Source organism: Manacus vitellinus, unplaced genomic scaffold, assembly GCF_001715985.3.
Source record: "Manacus vitellinus isolate BGI_N305 unplaced genomic scaffold, ASM171598v3 scaffold_1_pilon, whole genome shotgun sequence".
Classification (NCBI taxonomy): Eukaryota; Metazoa; Chordata; class Aves; order Passeriformes; family Pipridae; genus Manacus; species Manacus vitellinus.
In genome coordinates, this window is record NW_021939396.1 from 57410150 (window position 1) to 57433378 (window position 23229).

A 23229-nucleotide genomic window follows, 5' to 3' on the forward strand; every position below is an offset into this window, starting at 1 on the left:
ATAAATTTTTATCACAGTGCAGACTTATTCTTGTGGAATTTGTTTTTAGTCATGGGTACATATATACCCCACCTGGAGAAAACTCAAATATTTAAGACTGGTTTCAAAAAGATCCACTAGGTCTTCATGGAAGACTCTGAATATTTTGGATGTTGGCTTTGGAATCTATTCCATATCTGGCCCATGGAAATCATGCCACATTTCTTTATTTTTCCTTTCACTGTTACTATGCAACAAGTCTGGCTTTTCTAAGCAGCTGGCAAACATGAAATTTAAATGAGAAAACAGAACGTCAGTTGTAGGGAGTTAGAGCACCTGATTGCTCAAAAATCTTATGAAGTAAAAAAAATTGTAAAGTAAAAAGGGATTGTATATTAACTGGATTAAGTCTTCAAAAAGTATGTAGATACTGTTGTTTACAAGTACACCCCATCATCTTATGCTATTGCAGAGCTGTGGTATATTCACACAGAGACATGTTTATGCACCTATGCATGCATGTATGCATGTAATCCCTTGCTCTGTGTCACTTGCACAGAGAGTGGAATGGTTTCAAATTCTATTACTTGAATAATTTCTATAACAGACAGGGAAAAGGCATAAAGTTCAAACTAATTACTAGCAACAAGGTGTGCTGCTGGTAATTATAATCACAAATCAATTTTAAAAGATCACATTTTGAGTAAAAAATCCACAGTTAGAAAAACCATTCAGCTTGTCTTGAAAGACGGATTGCACAAGGCTTCTAAAAGTAATGCTGTATTACAGAAAAATTAGAGTATTTTCTTCCTTATAAATGCTCAAAAATGTAAGTACACATCTGGCATTTTATTACTCTAATTCTTTAGCTTTTCATATAAAAAGTTCATTTTGGCACTTTCTTACCCTGTCAACATCAAATCTGCTGCTCTCACTGATAAAAATTAATAGCTATCTCACTCTTGGAAGTCAAAATATTTAAGTCAATGTTTTAATACCTCTTATAATAAATGGAAGATTGAGTTAGTGTGGAGCATATCTGGACTGCAATATACTTAATTACACATTTTTTTTTAATTTTGAAGTACAGTATTTACAGTGAAGAACATAAGCAATTGCTGCATGGTTAAAAGTCAATATGAAGGAAATATGTACCACAAAATCCATGTGTTGATTAACTTTTGAGGTATTTTGCTTTCTTCTAAAAATGCGAAATTAAGGAATTTTTTTTTAACAAACTATACACTACAAAGGGTTGATGTTTGAGATGTAAAGGAGTTTTTGTTGTTTGTGAATACAAAACCTCCTTTTTAATGGATACATACAGCAAGTAGTCACAGTACGCAGAAACCATATTTCCTAATGTTAACTAGGGAAACTCTCCACTTCTACTCACTAAACAGACAGCTGTAGATATGTCTTTTCATTTCCCTGTCTTTGACTAGAAATAGGCATTCAAATTATATCTATCAATATTTAAGAAATTTTAACACATGCACATGCTTCACTGTCAGAGAACTTATTAGAGACTTGATTTTGCATGTAAATGCTCATAGAAAAGTAAAGAGAATTGCACTATTCAGCAAGCAACTAGTTATTCATCTTCATGTTTACGAAGTCAGGTTCTTTTACAGTGATTTCTGGGAATCTAAATCAGTCCTACCCTCTTGAGCAGTGAGGCATAGTTCTCTATAAAAGTAGAGCTTGTAGAAGTCAGTACTGAAAAGGTATTGCATGTTGTTACCTCATAGTATTTGATGATACAGTAAAAAATACTGGAAGATGATACCCAAAAGATTTTAAAAGCATAAAAATATGCTCAAAGAATCATTAAAACTGTTCTAAAATAGAAAAAAATATTTCTATAAATAAATATTTTTGTGAGGTACACAAATAAAGGGGATTTAGCTATTCTACTGGGGAGAGTAAAGAGAAAATACTAAGTAAAAAAAAAATTACGTTAAATACCTGTGCAAAACTCCACAAATTATTGTCTTATTAGCCTAAAATGAAATTTGTTCTGATTAATCTTTTTGTATTTGTAGTCTTCCTGAAAATCCCATGTATGTCTATACCAGTATTAGTGATACCAAAGGATCTTTAAAGAAAGTCTGTAGTTTGCTAGACACCCTGAAAAAATTCTATAATAATTATAGTTGGCAAATAGTATGTACTGTATTTGCTCTTTATTTTCTATGTTCTTTGTTTCAAGGACACTTTTGTGAGCAAGGGAAGCTTTTTTGGAGTCTGCATATTTATAATCGAAAACAATGCTTCTCAAAGTTTTCACTTCTTAGCAGAGTCATGAAAGAACTCAAAGCTAGTAAGTGCAAACATAGTAATGAATATGATTCCTGCTCTTTCACCTTGAAAATCTACCAGCTATTAGACCAATGAAAAGTCATATGAAGACAAATGTTTTTGAAATAACACAAACTATCACCTGGAAGTTTGATTTTTCCAATATCTTTTTTTTTCTTCTGTCACTTTACTAATCTCAGCTTATACTCACAATCAAAGTATCTTTATAGTGTAATTTACAAACTGTACTGCTATGGTGACCTCGTTAAAATCAGATATACTGGAAGTGTTAGCAATAGTTGGACATTTGTATGTTGCTTTTATATTTTTTTGGAAATAAAAAGCCAATATCATCAGAAAAAAGAAATCTATATCTTTCCATAACTTCTTGCTAATATTGGTCAAACTGAGCAGAGAAGTATCTGAATGAATTTCACTCAAACAGAGCACATGATTACAGCAATTGCACTTAAATTTCTCTTTTCATACACACAATGGCAGGCTTTGATATTTTAGCCTGCTTACCTCCATTGTCTGCTCTGTAGCCCATTCAGAGTAGGGACTTTCTCCACTGTAAATTTTGTATGGGTGAGAACTGTGTTAGAAAGTAAAAGGTCTCATAAGAGCCTCGGTGTCATCTTTAAATGGTGTTTGGACTATCTGATATGTGCTGTTAAATCCCAGAAGTGAGAAGTGCTTCCTGGAACTGACTTAGTGACAAAGGAGAAAAAGAATGGGAAACAATATCATACTCAGGCTGATGAGTGGAAAGAGGCAGTCTGGGAGCCTTGATATAAGTAGGATTATTTGGTAGGTAATTTTTATTATGTTAAATATTTACAGTAGCAGCCGAGTAATTCAATTAGGCATTACATTCCCTTTATGCGGCACACTGTGTGTGGAAATGCAGGGAAAAAAGGATCCTATGAAGAGTATTTCAAGGGCTGCACGTACCTTCATCTGCTGGTTTCCTGAAAATGTGTAAAACAAGACTGAATGAGCTCAGGAGTCCACTTTATCTGAGTAATGCAGCATAGCTATGACACTGCAGCTGACTTGACCACCAGGACTGACTATCAGTCAAGGGCAGCACCTTTTATGTGTCTTCCCAAGATAATATCTCTGAGGCTTCCTATAATTGACTAATGGTCTCTGGACTTGACTAGGAAGAGAGATGTGTGATGCTATGGTGCTTTTCCTGAATAATGTTGAATTCTAAGTATTCTTAGTCATGCAATTTCAGCACAATACTACTAAGGCTTGGGATATGTCTCGTTTTTTATGGATGACTCCTAGCTCAGTCCAAGGAAATAACACTTTAAGTTCATGGTAGAAGACTAGGAGAAAAAATGATCCAGAGGGTTTAGCCTCAACTGATTGCCAAGCATTACTTCTGCAGATTGAACCTATTTATACATGATTATTGCTTCCTACCACTGAGTGCTGAATCTGCATATTCTTTTCAGGACATTCATGCTGTATCAGTCCATAGAGTGAATTTCTCAGGACAGAAGGATCTTATGGGAATAACTTGGTGATATAAAATAGCCTTTGTTGTTTTATCATAGGAGAAATACTTTATCCTAGTTTTACCTCAGGACATTCAATAGAATGAATACATTCACTGAAGTATTCTTTTGAATAGTTACATCTTTTAGAGCTAATATAGTCAAAAGAATATGCTACTTCTGCTACTTCAAATAGTACTGCATCACTAGTAGCTGACTGCACATTATGACATATTTCCAATAAAAAAAGAAACATCAACATAGTGTTTACACCTACTAATATTCTCCTGCTGTAGTTGGTCATGCCAGTGATGGCATCTTTTTGAAGATAACTGAGAAAGTCAAACATCTCCTCTCGTTTCCACATGTCAGTAGTCCACTTTCCACTTTAACAAGAGAATTCTTGCACTGTTTCCACATATTTTTCTTCTACGGTCTAGCAAAGTGCCAGGTGGTCTTTGCTAAAGGAAGAATCATGTCAGGGAGCACCAGAAAGGAACTGAGTTGTGTTTGTAGAAACATCTGCTTGCTTAATCATCTGGTCATATATCAGAAGGAGATGAAACAGACCAAATAACCCAGAAAAAAAATACTTAGATTAGAAACAAGTGGAATAACCATAGTCACAAAGTCATTCGTTACTTTACTGTGCAACTGTTAGATTTTGAAAGTCATTGGATGAATTATGTTCTGGTACTCTCCTATAACAGTCTTTGTATGATTCAAAACAGTCAATGTCACAGGATGTTTTTAATGTATTCAATACCCAAAGTAGAAATCTCTTGGTGTTTAAGATCAAAGGGAAAAATCTAGGTTTCCATCCCCATTGGAGCCTGAATGTTCTCTTTCTAAAGGAAATATTAAAAAAAAAATAAAAAGGCTCTAGAACATATCAAAGGAAGAGTGAAATTCATTTGTTAAACCTAATTGTCAACTCCAATTGTAATATGTGTTCACTACAGACACTTTCAGTGAACAAGAAGAGGAACTCTAAAAGCCACATAGCTCTATGAATTGCTGAGGAAGGCATATCAACTCCAAGAAACATATCAGTCCCAGAAACTGTGGGTAAGTGGAGATTTGGAACCTAGAAATTCAATAAGAATTCAGTAAGATTCAAGTCTATAATAACTCTGTTACTGCTGACTTTTCCTCACCCCAGAAACTCCAGATTCAGCAGTCCCTAAACAGTGATTATATTCAGTACATATCAGTAAATTTTTAATTCTATTATCATAACTTGAGAATTTAGGTTTAAAAAATATAGTTTTCAAGGAATTTAACAGATTTGCAGGTTTTTTATCCTCTATTCAAAACCTACCAGTCTGAAGTAGTAATCTGATTTCCACTGGATTTACTCACAATTTTAATACTTATTTTAAAAGAAGGAGGCTTAGGCCCACAACTTGAGCTGACATACAGTAGGATTTTTCCTAGCTTTATTTAAGAGTAATTTAAAGTTCTGGAGATAGAAATAAAAAAAGTTAAACATAAATTAAAGCTTTCATTTAAAAGTACTTGGTAAACCATTGATCTATATTTGTATTGGAATATTACTGGTATGCAATATTCTAGAATATAAAAAACTATATTAATGTTGCAAATTATTCTAGTGGAGGATGCACATATAATTAAATTTGACTTTTAAAATCCTAAGCCAGTATGCATTTTTTATTAAAAACCAAACAAACTGAAAGTATAAACTTATTTTGTAGAATTTCAGTATGGACTTCATAGTTGGTAGCAGTTAATAACCAACTGTCTAATTCCCATAATGAAATCAATGTTTTAAGAACGAAATATTTTTAGTAAGTATTTTCTGCATTCTCTTTTAACGTTAATTTTCACATAGACTTGAGATATGAGCTACAAGAAATAAAAGAAAGAGAAAAATAGAATTCAGAGAAAACAAGAGATGGTATAATACAATCTTTTGTTAACCCACATACTGCAACCAGCAGATTTGATAACATTGTCTCTTGAGCTTCAACTATCAGATAACATCTGGCAAATGATGTGTGTAAGTCCTGTTACACAACATCTTCTGGCTTCTCAGTGTCATTTAGGGGACTGATGTGTGACTAGAATAACACATTTCATGCTGCCTGCTTCTGTCATGTTAGTACAAATTTGCCACGGACACCAGTTTATTTAAATCTGAATTCTCAAAATAAATTTGACAACTCTTATCATCTTACTCATGACTCAAATTGCTGGTTACTAGATAGTCTTTTGACATCAAAATATTCAAATAAACTTTCTACATCTTTAATAAAATGACCTCTAAAGTAATATTTTTAAATGTTGATCAAAAGCATTTGTTTATTTATTTTCACAATTTTTATTCTGTTCAATTTCATTCTCAATTGTTTGGTAAATCTCGTAATCCTATACATTAAAAAAAAAAACTAATCAAAAGTTCATTTTACACTGTACGCTCCAGACCAAAACATTTTGTCTCACTGAAGTTGAAATCTCCTCTACAATATATATGAGGAAATCCTAATGTCAGGCATTAATTTCCCTAGTGAATTGGAAACCATGCTGGGATCATGTAAACAATGCGCAGTTGACATAATCAAGAAGGATCTTCAGAGCAAAAATAATATGATTATTATATAATAATAAAATTTCCCCTTTCAAAAAATTATCCATATGTACTGCTTCATTTTTATTTTTAAAAGCCCCTCTGATTGCACTATCAAAAGTTCAAATAGTAGGAATGTAGTAAAAATGTACTGGAAACTTTTTTTTATGTTTCAAATTTTAAAACCATGGGGTGGAACCAGTACTCATTGCAAATGGTTGCATTTTACAACTTGTAAATCTGACTGAACAACTGAGTTGGACCAAAAAAGCTTCTCTGAATTAATTATGTTCTAAGCAGAAGATGGTTGAAGTAAATTATTTCATTTCAGACAATTCCAAGGTGGTTTTTTTAGGGGCAGAGATATCTACAGGAAGAATAGCAAAGGAAGAAAGACAAATCATAAATCATGATCCAACAAAAACTTAGCTTACTGTAACAGAATATTTAAAAAAAAAAAGAGGAAAAACTGAGAGTTAGTAAATTAAACCTACTTAGGGCTATATTAGTGTGATACTTGTCAAATAGACAAAATCTGAATTGATGCAGATCTACCACATCATTGTGAAGGTAGAAAAGTAGTTTTTAATTCGTGACAAGAGTTGAAGAAACACTGGTTCCATTCTCCAAAATTAACAAATACTTTATTTTGACCTAGTACAATAGATGGAAAGGTAAAGGACAGTATTTAAACATACCTACTTTTAAATAAGTACCCAAATCTGGAGATTGTCCAGATTTAGGCACATGCTTCGATGTAGGCTTCCTGAAGTTCTTTGATAAATTGAGACTAGATTTAGTGGCTTGTCAGTGCAGCATTTGAGTACAGTAAGCTTAAGTAACTCTTCTTGGGAATTATCCTTGGGCATATCAGAAAGTAATTTCAGAGATTTTTGGTAGATTACAGTGTTAAATTTTAGTAGTTGTTATTCTTAGTTGACCTGAGGGCCTTTATAAAGTGAAAAGGTTTTGCAGAGAAAAAAAAAGAAGGACATCTAGCATTTGGATTTGACATAATAAAAAAAAATATGCAAATTGAAAATATGTACACATGGAACAGAAATTGAATAAAGAATTACTTGTTGGTTTTCCCAAACAAAAGATTAGGAATATCTCTACCTGATGTGAATTAATGTTGCAAGGAAAAAAACCCCACATTTAATCTACTCAGCATTCGGAAACATTAAACAGCACCCACATTAACTAAGTGATTCTTACATGAACTCATTATTGCCACTATATAAATCTTTATAGATTTTCATATTTCAAAACTTGAATTATTTTGAAATTGGACTTAAAAATTTTGACTTTTTACTTCCTCAATGTTAATGGTTATTTTTAGGACAACACATCTGCATCTATTGTATACATGACATCAGCCAATGTTACTGAGAGGAGATTGGTTCATAACTCCTCGATGTACATAGAAGATAAAAGTATATATGATAAATAGAATCTGTCATTAGCTTTAGGTAGGTTATAATTGTACAGAGAGAAAAAAAATGAAAAAGAAAAACGGGAAAAAACCAGAAAGGACTAAGTCTGGGTGTTCAGAGACTTGATTCATGCTCTCGTTTTCCACAATGTTTGCGTCTAGCAACACACACATTGGCCAGATTTAACCATGCAGATGACACCTACTCAAAGAAATCATTGAATTAATCTGTTCCTTACATGGAAAGAACTGCAAATGATAGTATTTCTCTACCCCATGACAGCAGTACGATATTGAAGATTACAGTCTCTTTGATATCTTAGCACATAATAGGAGAAAAAGAGAAGATGGATCAAAGGCTTAGATAAGGGCCAACTAAGTTTATTTACAAAATATTTAGAACAAAATTTGTATCAAAGTTGAATGAAGCATGATCTTATTTTTAGATATGAGCATCAAAGAAGCTCAAATGTGATATCTGAAATGGAAGAATTGCATAGTCTGCATTTCTCAACAGACACTAAACAAATAAAGGTTGGTTGTAGCCATCAATATTGCAAAAGATATATTAAGATGACAACATACACCTCCTAGAACTACAAATATGCAAATAATTTTCAATAACATCCACCTCAGTACTTGTAAACAAAACAGACTCTCTGGATTGACCTCTTTACAAAAAATATGAATATTACCCTCAGAATATGAACCGATGCCAGACAGTTGATGAGTATGTACAACAAAGGCTGAGAGAGGATATACTTCTTATCTGACACACTTCATAATTTAATAACTATTGCATACTACAAAAATATTCAGTTCTAAAAACAGAAACATGACTTAGTTTTCCAAAGACTCAAATGTTGAAAGCTACTAATTATTGGGCAAGAACTCTCTTTATTAGTTACAGGGAACTTGGAGATTTCTAACAAGGGCTTGTGTATATTTCTTTAAGAAGATTTAGCTAAAAGCACTATTCAAAGAGTTAAGAATCTATTAAAGAAAGCTAAATACCTCAGGAAAGATCTTCATTTATTGCTGATAAAATCTTCTACTCCGTAAAAGAAGTAGAAGCTAACAAAAAAAAATCGGCAATCACAGTTACTTGAACCTACACAAATATGTGACTGAAAACAAGTGCTATAAACATGGTTTTGCATCTAACATATAAGGACAGCTAAAGAATCAGACCAGTTGCAACTGTGTGCCTAAACTAAAAAATAGCTTTCCCATCTGAGAGATAGGCCACACTCAGGCTGATTAGACAAAAACACTGAGATGAGTGTTAAGATTTATTTGCTATACCAGTAACACATCAGAAACCTGTAGATACAATGCATAAAGATGAAAATTTAATGGCTTAAAGAATGGATAAGTAAAGAAAAATAATTACTTTAATGTCAGTAGAATCTTTGGATACATTCACATTTCTAGGGTCACTAAGAGAAACTGTTACAGACCAGGATCAGGCCGCAACACAACCAGCTCGGAGTGCATCCCAGTACAATCTATGAGAAAATCTGCCAGATGAGGAAGTCAGATGAACTGGAAAACCTTTGTAGAGTATTTAAAAATTCTTTATTCATTATATATGAGGCAGGAAGTTTTTAATTTTTTCCCTGAAGAAATACGTGTTATAATGTTTAAATAAGAACAAGCAAGAAAAACGCTAAAAGAGAGATTTTGTACGTGTTTTTCTGAATGTGGGTATTAGTAGTGAAAATTCTCACTGTAAAAAATGTTGTTTAGAAACACTAGTGGAAGACTTTCTGTTTGCTACAAATTCCATTTTATCCCCCCTGCTCTGCCATTTTCAAGTGCTTCACAAACATTACAGAGAAATCAAGAATTAATAGGGGAAACAAATGTCCATGTCCCACTGGTTATTTCCACATTTTACAAGGATTTAAAGCAAAGGATAATCATTTTATATCAAACCTAATGTTACGCTAACTCAGCATAGTATTTGCATAAAGTCAAAATTTTATCCTTAGGGAAAAGAACATAAGGAAAGGACCTTATTTGGGGAAAAATCTTCTCCTGTTTCTAAGATTTAGTTTTAATTGTTCTATTACAAATAATAATATAAACAATTTATAGAATGACAATGGTGGTGTAAAAATGCAACTTAATCTAAAAATGTTGGTTTTCTAGTATTAATTTTGAATACACATCTAAGCTTGCTAAAGATTCCTCCCAGGTGCTTCCAAAAGCACAATTTTTTTGTCAGAGAAATATGACTCCTATATAAATAATCTTTAACCTCAAAACACCATAATCACCGTTATTGGTGAGATCGCCTACAGATCAAGAAGGGTATTTCCTGTGGAGGTAAACTGAATTATCTGTACCTGTACAGGTGTATAATATCCTAGTAAACCTTCTCTAGAAGTATGAGTTCCACTTGTTATGGAACAAATACAGAGAAGAAATTTTCGTACAGAAGAGGGGTAGTACTGATGGCAAGGAGAGCAAGGAGCCTATGGCATAAAAAGACAGCACAAGGATTTGACTTGTGTAGACAAGGAAACTGACAACTTAAAATAGAGATGACTGCCATCTCCAAGCTCACGACGCAGTGGCATGCAGTCCTGGTGAGGAAAGAGGTCTCATAGTTAACAAGTAACTTTGGTGTAAGAAGGCAAAGACATAGCCATTTATATTTTAGGTAAGAAATCAGAAGAATGTTCCTAATAATTTGGATTCTGGAACAGGTCTTCCATAAAAATGGCAGAAGCAGAAAATACCCAAATAGAATTAACTTGGAAAGTCTTTTAAGATCTATTTATAGAGAACATATGAATTTAAAGTTATGACATGAGCTGGAAACTGACTGCTTGCAGTCACAGTGTGAGAGAACACTGGACTTTGAAAGCCCCTTCAATCCATTATTCAGTCAATACAAATGAAACTCTAATGTCCCTAGTCAATTAAAAATCTTACTCCAGTTCTAAAATACTTTAAACTATGCATTATATTGCTATTGCTCTTATTTTTACATCAAAGTTCAACAAAATAGGGACCTAAGTGTTCAGTTTCTTTTTGTTGGTAATCTGATATCCCAGCATGCAGGGATTTCTAAACCGGGAAGTTCTGCAGTTACCTTTTGGGTATTGTGAAAAGAAAAATATAAGTATGTGATAACAAGAGGTAATACGGGACCTGAGAATCCCATGAGACCTTTTAGATAATCATTTGCTCCACATAAGGAACTATTTTTCACTTGAAATTTAAAATAAACATATTATCACATTACATTCTCGTATTTATGATGCTGAAGTACTCTAGGCCTAGACCTACAGTTCTTGTAAGATAATGAAATGTATAGGACATCACAACACAAAAGAAATTCCCTTGAAAAGACAATATTTATTTAACTAATCATGATTGTCAATGCAATGCATGATCCTACATGTGAGAAATTCCTTCTCACTCACAAGACCAGATGCCTTTATGCCTTGTGAACAGCAATGAAGGGTCTGACTTTTATGAAGTGCACTTTTATGAACACACTAAAAGTTGATAAGTCAAGCAAGTTGCTTATAAAAATTTGAAGTGCTGAGGGCTAGTTATCTCAATAAATAAAGAGATTCACACTTTTTAGGTTTTTTATAACATCAGAAGGTTCTGGCTCAAAAGCTTAAATAAAGAGTTATGATGAATAATTTCTCCTAATTTTTAAAACCAAGTCTGATCCCAAAGGAAAAAGATTGCCACGTTCAAAGCCACATGGCTCTGAGACTGTTTGCTGGTTCTCAAAAGCTTAACTGGATTGCAAATTGGTTAAAAGTGATTGTCATTGCTGATACTAACTTAGAAGCAATCAGACCGAGTTTGGAAGAGGACAGGAACATAATCAAATAAAAACAAACAACTGAGCAAGCTCACACAAGTGTTCACCTGTCACAGACAACTGGGAAATGTCCCTTCCTTAAATACATTCAAGGAAGGACATAGGCAATAGATGGCAAAATGATTTGACAATCTCTTATCTAAGCTCTTTAGACCTGTGATTCAATTTAAGAAATTCACATTAAATTTTTCATGAGTTTTAAAATATGCAAATTCCCCAACCAGGAAGAATTTGAGCTGTTTTTTATTTTTTTTCCCTCAAGATAGATGATGCAATTATTCTATTACTCTCACATTCACTGCAATGGGAATGTAAAATACTGCTATTCTGATTAGACAGTGTTTTATACTCCACTTTTTGGGACATATGATCATAAATATTTTTTTCTTTTTCCATTATCAGGCAGTTGAATAGAAAACATTACTGACTGACGTTTATATCAATGAGGCTAAATAAAAACACAGATGGCTTCTACTAAGTGAAGGAACTGAAAGTAATGATGTGCTATCTTAAGCCACTGTCCTGCAAAATCAGGGACCAGGATAAACAGAAATCTGATTATTCTAGCTGAGTAAGAAAGCTCAAATAAACATAGCCTCTCTCTGTCTGAATCCTTGTCTACACTAAAAAATTGACTCATTTTAAATAATAGTTGTCATAAGAAGTCCCTTTGAAGTAGTACTTGAATTTTTCTACACAAAACAGTGATTCAACATCATTTTGGAAAAGAGCCCTGAGACATAACTTTTTTAGGAAAAATGAGTGTAACAGATTTAGTCAAAGGACCTAGAGCTGTGAAATGAAATTTCAGGTGTAGGCCTTTCCATGGCCCAAAGAATGGCAAAGCAAGAGCAAGAATAAGTTATCATTTGACTTGTCTCATGGGTCTTTCACATTTGTATTCAAAATTAAACAAAGTAAATAAAACATATTGTAGTCAGATATGTACTTTTTTAATACATCAGATTTGAGAAAAAAAGCCAACAAAAATGTTTGTACACATTTATGAAGGTTTCATAGGTTCAGACAGTTCTATTTTGAAATGGTCACAGTTAATCAGAATTTAAAAATAAAAACTAAAATTGAAATAGTATATAAACAGTAAATAAGTTTTGTTTTGCTTATAAACTCTAATGTGTACAAAATGGTTGAAAATGTACTTTACATCCATATTTCATCTCATTATTACTGGTATTCAACTGTAATAATGTAAAAGAAGATGACTACTTTTTCCCTTAACTCAGAATTTGACATTGAAAATAGTCTATCTTTAAACCATACATACAGCTTCATTCATCCACACCTTGCTTAACCCCATACTTTATAAAATCACAAAAATTAAAGCCTAAATTATTCTCTTAATAACAACCTTGTTTTTGAAAAATTGTTGGTAGTTTTACCACTTACTGGGTGTGTTTGTATTGGTTTTGTGTGTAGCTCTGATTTTGTCATTAAAGTTTTTTCTTCTGCTAGATCTCACCTCTTAGACTGCTGAAAAGAGCTCTGAAAAAAGTCTATTTAAATGGAACAGAATTTATGACAAAAGGGTTGCATTAGTTTCAAAATGCCTAAAACTCCAGTCCCTACTAGACTTTTGCATCAGTGGATGGATTTCTGACCATTTCAATACCAAGGAGTCAAAGAAATTATTGAAAAGTTCTAGTAATTGCAAAATACTAGTCTATTCCTTAGGATTTTTCTATATAATTTCTTTTTGTAAGACTTAATCCAAACTAGTTTTAAAATGCCTTGGGTGCAGGGTTGTTTCCATTTGCACGGACTAATAGATCTTCAGTGCAAGATTTTTCATGATACCTTAATTGATCTTATTTTCAACTTCATCCAGTTAGCTGTTTTTATACACCCTGGAGACATAGTAAATAATTTCTTTCCCTGTTTCTCCAGGTACCATTCAAATAACAATAAATGGTTGCAGCTTCAATTTAGTCAAATTTACTTAGTGGTTTTTTGGTTTTTTTTTAAATCTTGCCACACACCCACACGTTTAACATCACATCTCTTTATAATCAAACCAGAGCCTCCATCAAGACATCAAATGCAAAAGTGGCAGATGAGAAACACTTCATGGGTGGGTGGGGACCCTCAAAGTTTGTTGGTACTGGAGAAATAGCTCTGTTGCACTTGTCACTGGGATAAAGAAAGCCTCCTATGCAGACTGCAGATAGGCAGTGTGTCCTGCTTTCGACAAGTGAGATGGGTGGTAACCTATCTCCCCTGAGTGTTCAGCTGTTCTAGACAGCAAAAGTTTCTAAATGAGTTTTTGCTTTGGATCATTTTCATGTTCTTTAAAGAGAGGTTAGGCAAAAATTTTCTTTTGTATTCATAATTTAATTTCATAAGTTTTCACTACCTAAGATGGATCTAGGGTGGTTTAAGTGATAATTCTGTAGTGGAGTCCTCCCTGTGGTACTCTTATACACTCTTGAAAACCATACTTCATTTTTATGAATTGAGAGTGACCCCTCCCACTGCACACATTTGGACAATAGATCTCAAAAGGTCATGCCTTATCCATGCCTACATAATAAAAGACTGTTCAAGTAATCATGTTCAATGTGAACTGCTTCTTGTTACCAGTGATCAAGAAGGCAGCAGTGCTGTTTTGCATTTGTCAGATTAATCATATTCTCATTTTGGCCAGTATTCCTAGAAATCCTCCATTATTTGCAGAGTTTTCTATTGAAATATATGGAGGGGGGGGGAAAAGAAAGAAGAAAGAAAAAAGATAGCTATTCCATTTGAAGTCTAGAATAATTTATGTTGCTGTAACAATTTACCAGCATTGATCTCTGCATAGAAATTCTCCTTACATCAATAGAAAAACAACAAGGATAAAACATGATCCATGAAATTGTCTTTTACCTGAGAGTTTTTTAGACAGAATAAGCTGCAGGTAGTGCTATGAACATTTTTTCAACTATAATGCGTAACCCTTTGAAACAAGAAGGACAAGAAACGTAAAGCAAAGAACTTTTGGCAGAGGGTGGGGAAATGGCAAAAGTCCACAGATCCATGGTAAATGAGAGATAAAAATTTAATTCACTTTTCAGAGTGAATATGCAAAATTTTGTCCATTGTCTTTGAATTTACAATAATAGATACATGGATACAACTCTCAGGTTATTTGCTGAAGAAATTCTGTGTTCTATTGCTGTTTGAACCTTCTGAATAGGTTTACCCTCTGCAAAACAGTATCCTTGACTTGAAAGAAAACTGAGCTATGCTGGTTAATTCTATAACTATTAAGAAAACCACATAAAGGAGCCACATAGAGCAAAAAGTCCTGCCATCATCTATGATGTCCCTGGAATAATTAAGGAAGAAGAATTTCAGGTCTGATAATTTTAGGAGATATTCTAAAGAATATTGTTTGACCTAATACAACAATTTAGCTGAAACAATAGTGACATAATTGACAAAATGACATAAAAATTATAGTGCTTTAGACCGTGCTATATTAAAGTATGACTCATCACTCAATACATAAGAAGGTAGAGAACTACGTCAAATCCAGCAGTGCAGTGCAGTGCAGTATAGTGTAGCTGCAGCCAAAAAAGAAATTTTAAATCAGCAATCTTTTTCTGATAAGTGGGAGAGTAAGGGAATTAATCGAAAGTATGAATATGAATTTTCTTTTACTTTAATGAATTAATTTAAAAAGTGACAAGGAATAAGTGTGTAATTACGATTAATATTTACAGTCTTTTTAGAAAAATATTTAATATATATTACTATATTTATCTCACACTTCCTCTGGTAATACTTGTAATAGTTTGCTTTAGTGAGAAGGGAGAACTATTGCACTCCTCGTCTAGGGAAATGATTGGTGAAGTGGAAAAGCAATGATGGAATTTTCTGACATAATTACATTTTTTTACTAGAATACTTTATCAATGATTTTTTTGAAAGAAAAGGTGTACAGTGTAACAATCAAGTATAAAACACAGAACCTCCCACAAAACATTTTGAATGTTTCTCTGTAATAGAATTCAATTGAAAACAATACTTTCAAAAACTGCAGTCTGAAAATTACTTCCTTGAAAAAGCCTTACTTTTATGTTAAAGATACATATGCCTTCTATCAGCATCCTATCTATTAATACTTTCCTTGATAATAAAAATAGTCTCAGTTGAAGATATTGTTCAACAGCATGATTATACACCAGTGGAAAAGTTACTATGTTAAGCTTTTTCTATTAAAAAGTGTGATGATGTGTACTCACCAGGGGTAAAGTTGTACCGAGCAGAAAACCCAATAGATTCTAGTTCACCATCAGCAAAAAATTTAATCCACAGGAATCTGCCACTGGATTTTATCATAGGTGGATTTTGCTGTCCACAGAAACGTCCAATGATTGGGGAAAAGCCAAAAGGTCCATCTCGTACTTCAATATGGTCAAATTTACACTCCCAAGAAGGCTCTATGGAATATTTTTCATCAAAGTGTAGTTCAATGCATTGTCTAGGAGCAGCTAGAGATGAAAAGAAAATTATCATATTATTTTCTAACCCAAACTCTTCAAAACTAAAGCAAACTAAAGAAAATCAAATATATCAATTTTGTATGCTTCTTAACATTTTGCTTAAAAACTTGTTTGAAAATTAGTACATCTATATTTTTATAGATTCCACACTGTCAAATTACTTGTCTATTGTTTTCCTTTAAAAAAGTGCCCTTGACAGCAGTGCTTAGCAAAGATAAGAGAGATATCTATGATACAAAGCAAAATATAGTTAGGAATAATTGGTTCAAACACAAAATCTTTTTAAGAAACTTGCAGATTTGGTAAAAGACTTTTTCCTTATATTTGGGGGAAGGGTGTTCATCAGAATGCCTTTTTATACTTATAGCTCACAAAGACAATGAAGAACAAGCTGATCGTAATTGTGCTACAGTAAGGGCAGATTATACTCCCATATGTATTGCAGTCAATGACAAACTGGAGTGTAATTGCTTATACTGAGAATAACTCATCATCTCATTTGAAACATAAGGACAAATGGAGTGAATTCTCACTTAAGAAAAAACCAGATAAGGACGATAGCTAAAGAGTAAATGATATACTGAAAACCTTGAAGGAACTATATAGTGGTCACTTAATTAGACATGAAAAAGTTCCATCCTTTACGTTAGGTACTAAGTCCAGTGACAATCAGAATGATCTATAAAACAAATATTCCCTGGCATCTCCTGCATAAAGCAAAAAAGTTACTGGTAGAACTATAGTATTTTCTTAAAAGGAGAAAAAAATATCATGGTTTGGTCTACAAATTTTAACAGATGCAGCCTCCCTAGGTGCACTATTTCCTATGCTTAAATCCTTCCATAGCAAAAACTGTATGCCTTCAGTGTCTAGACCACGATGTGTTAGAGTTTTTTGCTGACAAAGCCTTCTGCTAAAGCAAAGATTTGTTGTGTCATTGCCCGCTATGCCTCTCATGGGATCATCTTGGAAGAGGTTGGAATTGCTATGAGCTTTGCCTGAGTTACCATTCTTTTCACACAAAAACACACAATATCAAAGTCCAAGCCAGGTGCATAAGCTTAATATGGAAACTGCTCTCACTCCAGCAAGTCAGTATCTCTCCATTTCTTTCCTCAAGATTAATACAAAACTGTTAACATGACCAGAACTTAGATCTTGTTTGGATTTTGAAATGTTTGAAATTGGAGTTTTTGGTACAAACTCATTACTGACATAAAAAGAGAGACTATTTAAAATTAACAGAATAAGAAGAAGATATCAGGTAAATCTTGAAATCTTTACATAAAAGCACACAGTCAGAACCCTTTTACAAGTATTTCACATAAATAAATGCAGCGTCTTTTGACAAGAAGCATTTAAGTAGTAAGTCAATAAAATACATTATTTGGAAAAAAAACATTTTAACAGCTTTGCTTACAATGTTAATATTGAGTGATTGATATTTACTGAAACATTTAATTTAACATAAGACATAAACCTTTTTTACTGTTCTCAATTTGAAGAAATTCACATTTAGGGAAGTACTTAATACTGACTTTTTATTTATACCAATTTGCAGGAAATTTGTGATCTTTGTGCCCATACAAATTCAAAACCAAAGCAATACATAAAGCTTTTCAAATAATTGCACTAAATTCACAGACCATGTAAAAGAAACCACTTTGAAAGTATGGAAAAAATTTATGACAATAAAATCAGATATTAAAGCTTGTGAAGAAGATCATACTAATTTTATCCTTGGTGAGGTTTGAAGACCAAAGTAGATATTTTTTGATTATAGTAAAAGATTGAATACCTGGAAGACTTCATCGATTAATGTTATTCAGATGTTTCTATCTTTGACTTCACATTTTTATAACAAATATTGATTTAAATTAAACTAAGTAATACTAGGGCAGAAGGGAGCAATCAGCACCTTTCAATCTGGTATATTTTTCATGTTCTTATTTCATTTAAGGAGATTTGTTGAGAAGTGTTCATCATTCACCTAAGGACAGTAGAGTTAGGCATCAGAAACTCCATACTTACAATGCTTTAGGTAATCTTAAGAATGCTCATTATGGCTTGAAAATCTTAAATGCACATTAGGCCAATGTTATGCTATTAACCTACCTAAAGCTTTATTGTAATGTTTTAACATCACAAACTAGATATGAAGATTAACTCTGCTACAACTGTGAGTGTCACTGGCATCATAGCCAGTGAATGGCTGCTCTGCTTTCCACAGCCACGAAGAGACACCTGCTTCAAAAATGGTTTATGACGTTATTATAATCTACTTGCCCTTTATAAACTTTCTCTTTTTCACGGCCTTATTTTGTACAAATGCTGGCCCATAGTTAAACCCATAGTAGGTCTTCTCTGAATCTGACTCATGTAACATACATTAAAAATGGGCATGAGGCCCCTTCTGAGTTGTAGCTTAGTCATTTGATGTGATTTTTGGTGTTGAAAAAGAGCCAATTATACCTTCAGCATAATATAAAAGGAGTCATTGGGGGTAAATGAGACAGTTACACACAAGATCTATTGACTAGGTGAATGTACAATCTGAGAAAAAGCACAATTTCCACAAAGTGTAGTGCTCTGAATCTCACACTGCAGACTACTTTTACAATCAGAATATTGCTATAGTTTACACTTCTCTGTTTTTATTTATTTTTCAACAAAGTGAAGATGAGGATTTTCCTAGTGAAGCTCAGATCTTGCTACAGGATCAAAGATAATCATATCAGCTCAAGGAGGGCTCAAGAGTTTTCGGTTTTCCCCAAAGCTCTCATCAGTAGAGGCTACTTCACTCTAAGAAAGGAGCATTGAATACTCATTAGCACCACTTCTCCATTGTTAAACAAGGCTAGGAATTGAATTTGGGGGCTGGACCACTGGATGTTCACACTCCTTAAATGTTAAAGTCACATTCTAGCATCACTTTGGCTGTGCCAGTAGGAGCTGCCAAACCGCATTCTTAGGCATGATGTGGTGGCTCGCATCAGTCAAGGATCACTCACTCTAAGTAGTTTGTATCTGTACTCTTAACTTGGAAGGTAAAAGGAGTTGAAATGTACATGTACAATTGTGCCTATGGGCCTTAAGGCCAGTAAGCATATCCAGACCTGTTTCAAGCACTAGTATAGGTAACTGCCCATGGCACAGCCTGCTCTGCAAGCTAATCCAAACAGGACTAATCTAAAACTCCTTTTGCCTGACTCTCCTGACGAATGCAACACTTCATGTTTCTCTAATTGTATGTAACTGTGGGGTGCAATACACACATCCGTGCACCTTTTCATTACATGCTTTTGAATGCACCTCTGTGCTTCATCTTAACATTTAGTTAACAGTTAAATTATTTGTTTGCAATAACCTACAGAAGATACAAAATGAATCAAATCGTTCTAGAAATGACCATAAAGGATGAAATCACATAACTCAAACTCTCATCTTTAGCTTCCTTTTAGCAAAAAAAGGTATAATTTCAGATTTATACTCTGGATATAACTAAGGATTTCTTTGTCAAACACGAGCTAAAACAAGTAGATATTGTATCAATGCACATCTTGTGCCACAACTTTTGCAACAAAGTTGGGCATATGTGGTCACAGTAAAACTTACAGAAATAAAGTCAGAACAAGTTCAGAATAATGATTAATAATAATGTGTGTGTACCTATAGAAAAACAAAACAAAAAACAAAAAAATCTGGAATATGCAAATCTCCCAGACTGGATTGGCATCTGGCCATCTAATCAGAAAAGGCAGGATGGAGTGGCCATTTCTGGTATCCTTACTCACAGGTAAAGCCCATTCACATTTTCAGAACTCCTTCTGTGGCTATGACATCAGGAAAAGCTGTTGTCAACTCCAAATGAAACATATTGAAATTGTCTCATAAAATGATTTTATTCCAAATCTCAAAAATCTTCCATACTTAGCTTCCCATTATATTTCTTCAAAAATATTTAATACCAAGGAAAGACTACTTAATGCTTTCATGTCTTGTCATATTTTTCATCTAATTATCTTACACAAGTGCTGTCTTGAGATTTTACATCCAATGAAAAAAAAAAAGTCATTGGATTCCAGCTTGCAGTAGAACAGTTGCAGCAAAACCACACAATTAAGGTTTTAATTCTGATCAGCCTCTAAGTCTGTGTAACTGACAGCTGAAGTTAAGTGAAAAATCTGTTTCAATTTGCCGCACTGCATGGAAATGAGAAACTGAATTTAACACCTACCCCCATCTCTCTGAGCTGCTGCCCTTCTAATAGTTTTCAATAATCCTCGGTCTTTCTGGTTGTCCTGCTATTATTGATAAGAAAGCCACATATATCCTCCTTTTAAAAGAGGATTCTTTTCTTGTTTTGATGAAAACTCTTTGAACACAAAAATCATTGTGAAATACAAAAGAACTTTGAGCAGATGTTTTTCATACGGTGATAACGTGACTGTTTTCTAACACCTGTGAACCATCTAGGATTAAAGAGTTTAATAGTCTTTTGTGAGAACATGGAAGACCTTCAAAAGTGCTAGCTCTAAATGTCCACAAACATGCAAAATGGAATATTTATTTCATATCTATATGTAAATCAATTCTGGTCCATAACTCTATTTATAAATAAATGCTTAATTATTTAAAACCAATGAACTGATAAAATCTTACAAATATTTTGCTTACAGAATTTCCAAAGCAATTCTCAAGTTATAATGTATAAAGAATGACTATACCACTCCCCAAATATTTTTAACACAAGCAAAAGCCTTTGCTCCTACAAAGTCTGCTGTGCAAATTTCCATTTGTAGCACACATGCCAAATGTTCTGCAGTCTGGCAAAGGCTAATGCTGTCACTGCTGCAATTGCTCTGGGCAGCTGTGAATTTTGCCAGGTTAGAGTCATGAATATGCAAAATAAGGGTGCAATTTGGCTGAAGAGGGAATTTAATGTGTACACTCAGCTATTTCCTATGTTTTCTATACACCAAATAAGACTGAAAGAAGATGACAAAAAAAACAAATTTTCATTGTGTTTTGAAAGGCAGATGAGATTCATCAGAAGCACCTTGTGATAGTGCATCCTTCCCCACCAAGTGCACTGTTCACAGCTTCTGCACTCATTCATGACATTCTTCTATAGCATAACAATTTTGGTACAGAGTCCATGATTTCTAGATGACGTAAAAGATTTCTCTTAGAAGGACATTCAACCTGGGCTTTAAAATTCCTAGTTGTTCCAATAGTTAATTATCATTACTACTGAAACAGAAGTTAAAAAAAAAAAAAGAGAGAAAAAGAAAAAATATCTAAGAAACTTCTAACTGTTTGATTTGTTTAATCTTTGTCTGCTAGGATAGAAGTCCCTGCAGTTAGAAATCCTCTTCGTTTTCAGAAATTCAGTCTATGATCATGGCTACTTTTGCCAGCTCCTTTACTTCACCTAAGTAATTCTGACATGATAAAATGCTTGCATACATTTAAGAGGAGCTACAATGTGGAGGAAAAAAGTTGCAACGCGAGATGAAATTCAATTTTTCTACAACACGCTACATGCTGGAATCTTTGCTTAAGACCACGAAAGTCAGTAGGAATTGCATTTGAAGGAAGTCATCAGAATTTGCCCTAGAGTGTGTTTGACAGCAAAAAATGAAGGAGTGAGGAAGGAACCTAGTGATTCATATATGTATTTATAATCACAACACACAGTTTTCAGCATGGTATATATACAGTCCTGGTATGCTGAACTTTCTAAGACATACGAAGGGGAGATGGGAATGCAGCAATGCTACTACAGATCACATCAACAATCCCTCTAGTTTGGTACTTGGTATTCAAGAGCACCCAGAAGCTATTTGAAGCATATTGGAATTTCAATAATAAATATAGAAATAAAATGCATATGGTGATGTTTCTGTTTTACTCTAAAATACTTACGTCCTTCATGAGCCAGGATTATCCACAATTTCCAAAAATTGTTATCTGTTCTCAAAGATATTGCTATAAGTAAAATAATTAATCTTTCTTTTTTTGCAATCCTTTAACTTCAATATCTTATTCCAATGACTATCACAGAATATAAAAGATATCGGGAAAAGTTTATACTTGCCAGCCTTCTTATCATTTTCTGCCATTTTTATACTTTGTATAAAGAATAAATATGGACAAATAATGATTTTTTTGTAATTTAATTGTAATTACAATATAATTTTTGTTGACTTTCAGTGCTTCTTTTGCCTTTTTTTGAAATCTGCCACATTTTAAAACGTTATTGCTCAGACATTTTTGTGACATTTTCCAGACACAACTATTCAAGATTTTTTTTAGAGGACAGAAATAGACATGGGGAGATTAGAGCTGAAAATGTTGTGCAATATCCATGATTCTCATCAAATTATGTACTGATAGAGCTGCTTTCATTTTAGGTTTTAAAATGTCCAGTTGCAATCCAAATTGTTCATTAGGTTGGATGGAAGATGAAAATATCAGAATCATAAGAAATTGCATGCAACTGTTTTTTACCAGATTGAGTTTTCCCATGAAATATAACAAGACGCCTGTTAAGTTTGAATTACTCTTTCTCCTACAGATTGCTCCAAACCTGTCAACGTGGAATTTCGTCTTCATTATAGAATTTGGTTGACTAAATCTTGCTTTCATAAAGTGTTCTTAGACATTTCTATTTTTAGCTATTTAAAATCAGGTTATTTTGACAGTGTATTTTGCCACCTTTCAGCTTATTAACTCTATTTTTGTAAGTACTCAATTTGTATGATAAAGACAAAAGTCTTTACAGTGACGGGGATTCAGGCACCTTCTTCGTATGAGGAGAAACATCTTACAATTGAGATATGGGACTAAAGTTTACAAAAATGTTCTTTTTTTTGTTCTACACCCTTTCTCTTTAATGATGAAACACCCTGTGTTTCAGATATTTGAAGATAAAGCAAACTTAGTTCTTCCCAGTCCCCAGGAAGGTTAGATAATTTGATCAATAGATGCAAAAGATCCTGGATCTAGCAACATAAGTGTAACAAAACAAACAAACAAATAAACAAAAAAGTCAAGTT

At 33.4% G+C, this 23229-nt stretch overlaps 1 protein-coding gene across 1 annotated transcript in view; it reads right to left on the reverse strand.

Moving 5' to 3' along the window:
- The window catches only part of NETO1 (neuropilin and tolloid like 1), a 151401-nt gene that overhangs the window by 32878 nt on the left and 95294 nt on the right, over positions 1-23229 (reverse strand). Inside the window, exon 4 of the mRNA XM_029959397.1 lies at positions 15908-16156. Within this exon, the coding sequence (XP_029815257.1) occupies positions 15908-16156 (249 nt within the window). The remainder of the gene's footprint in view (positions 1-15907; positions 16157-23229) is intronic.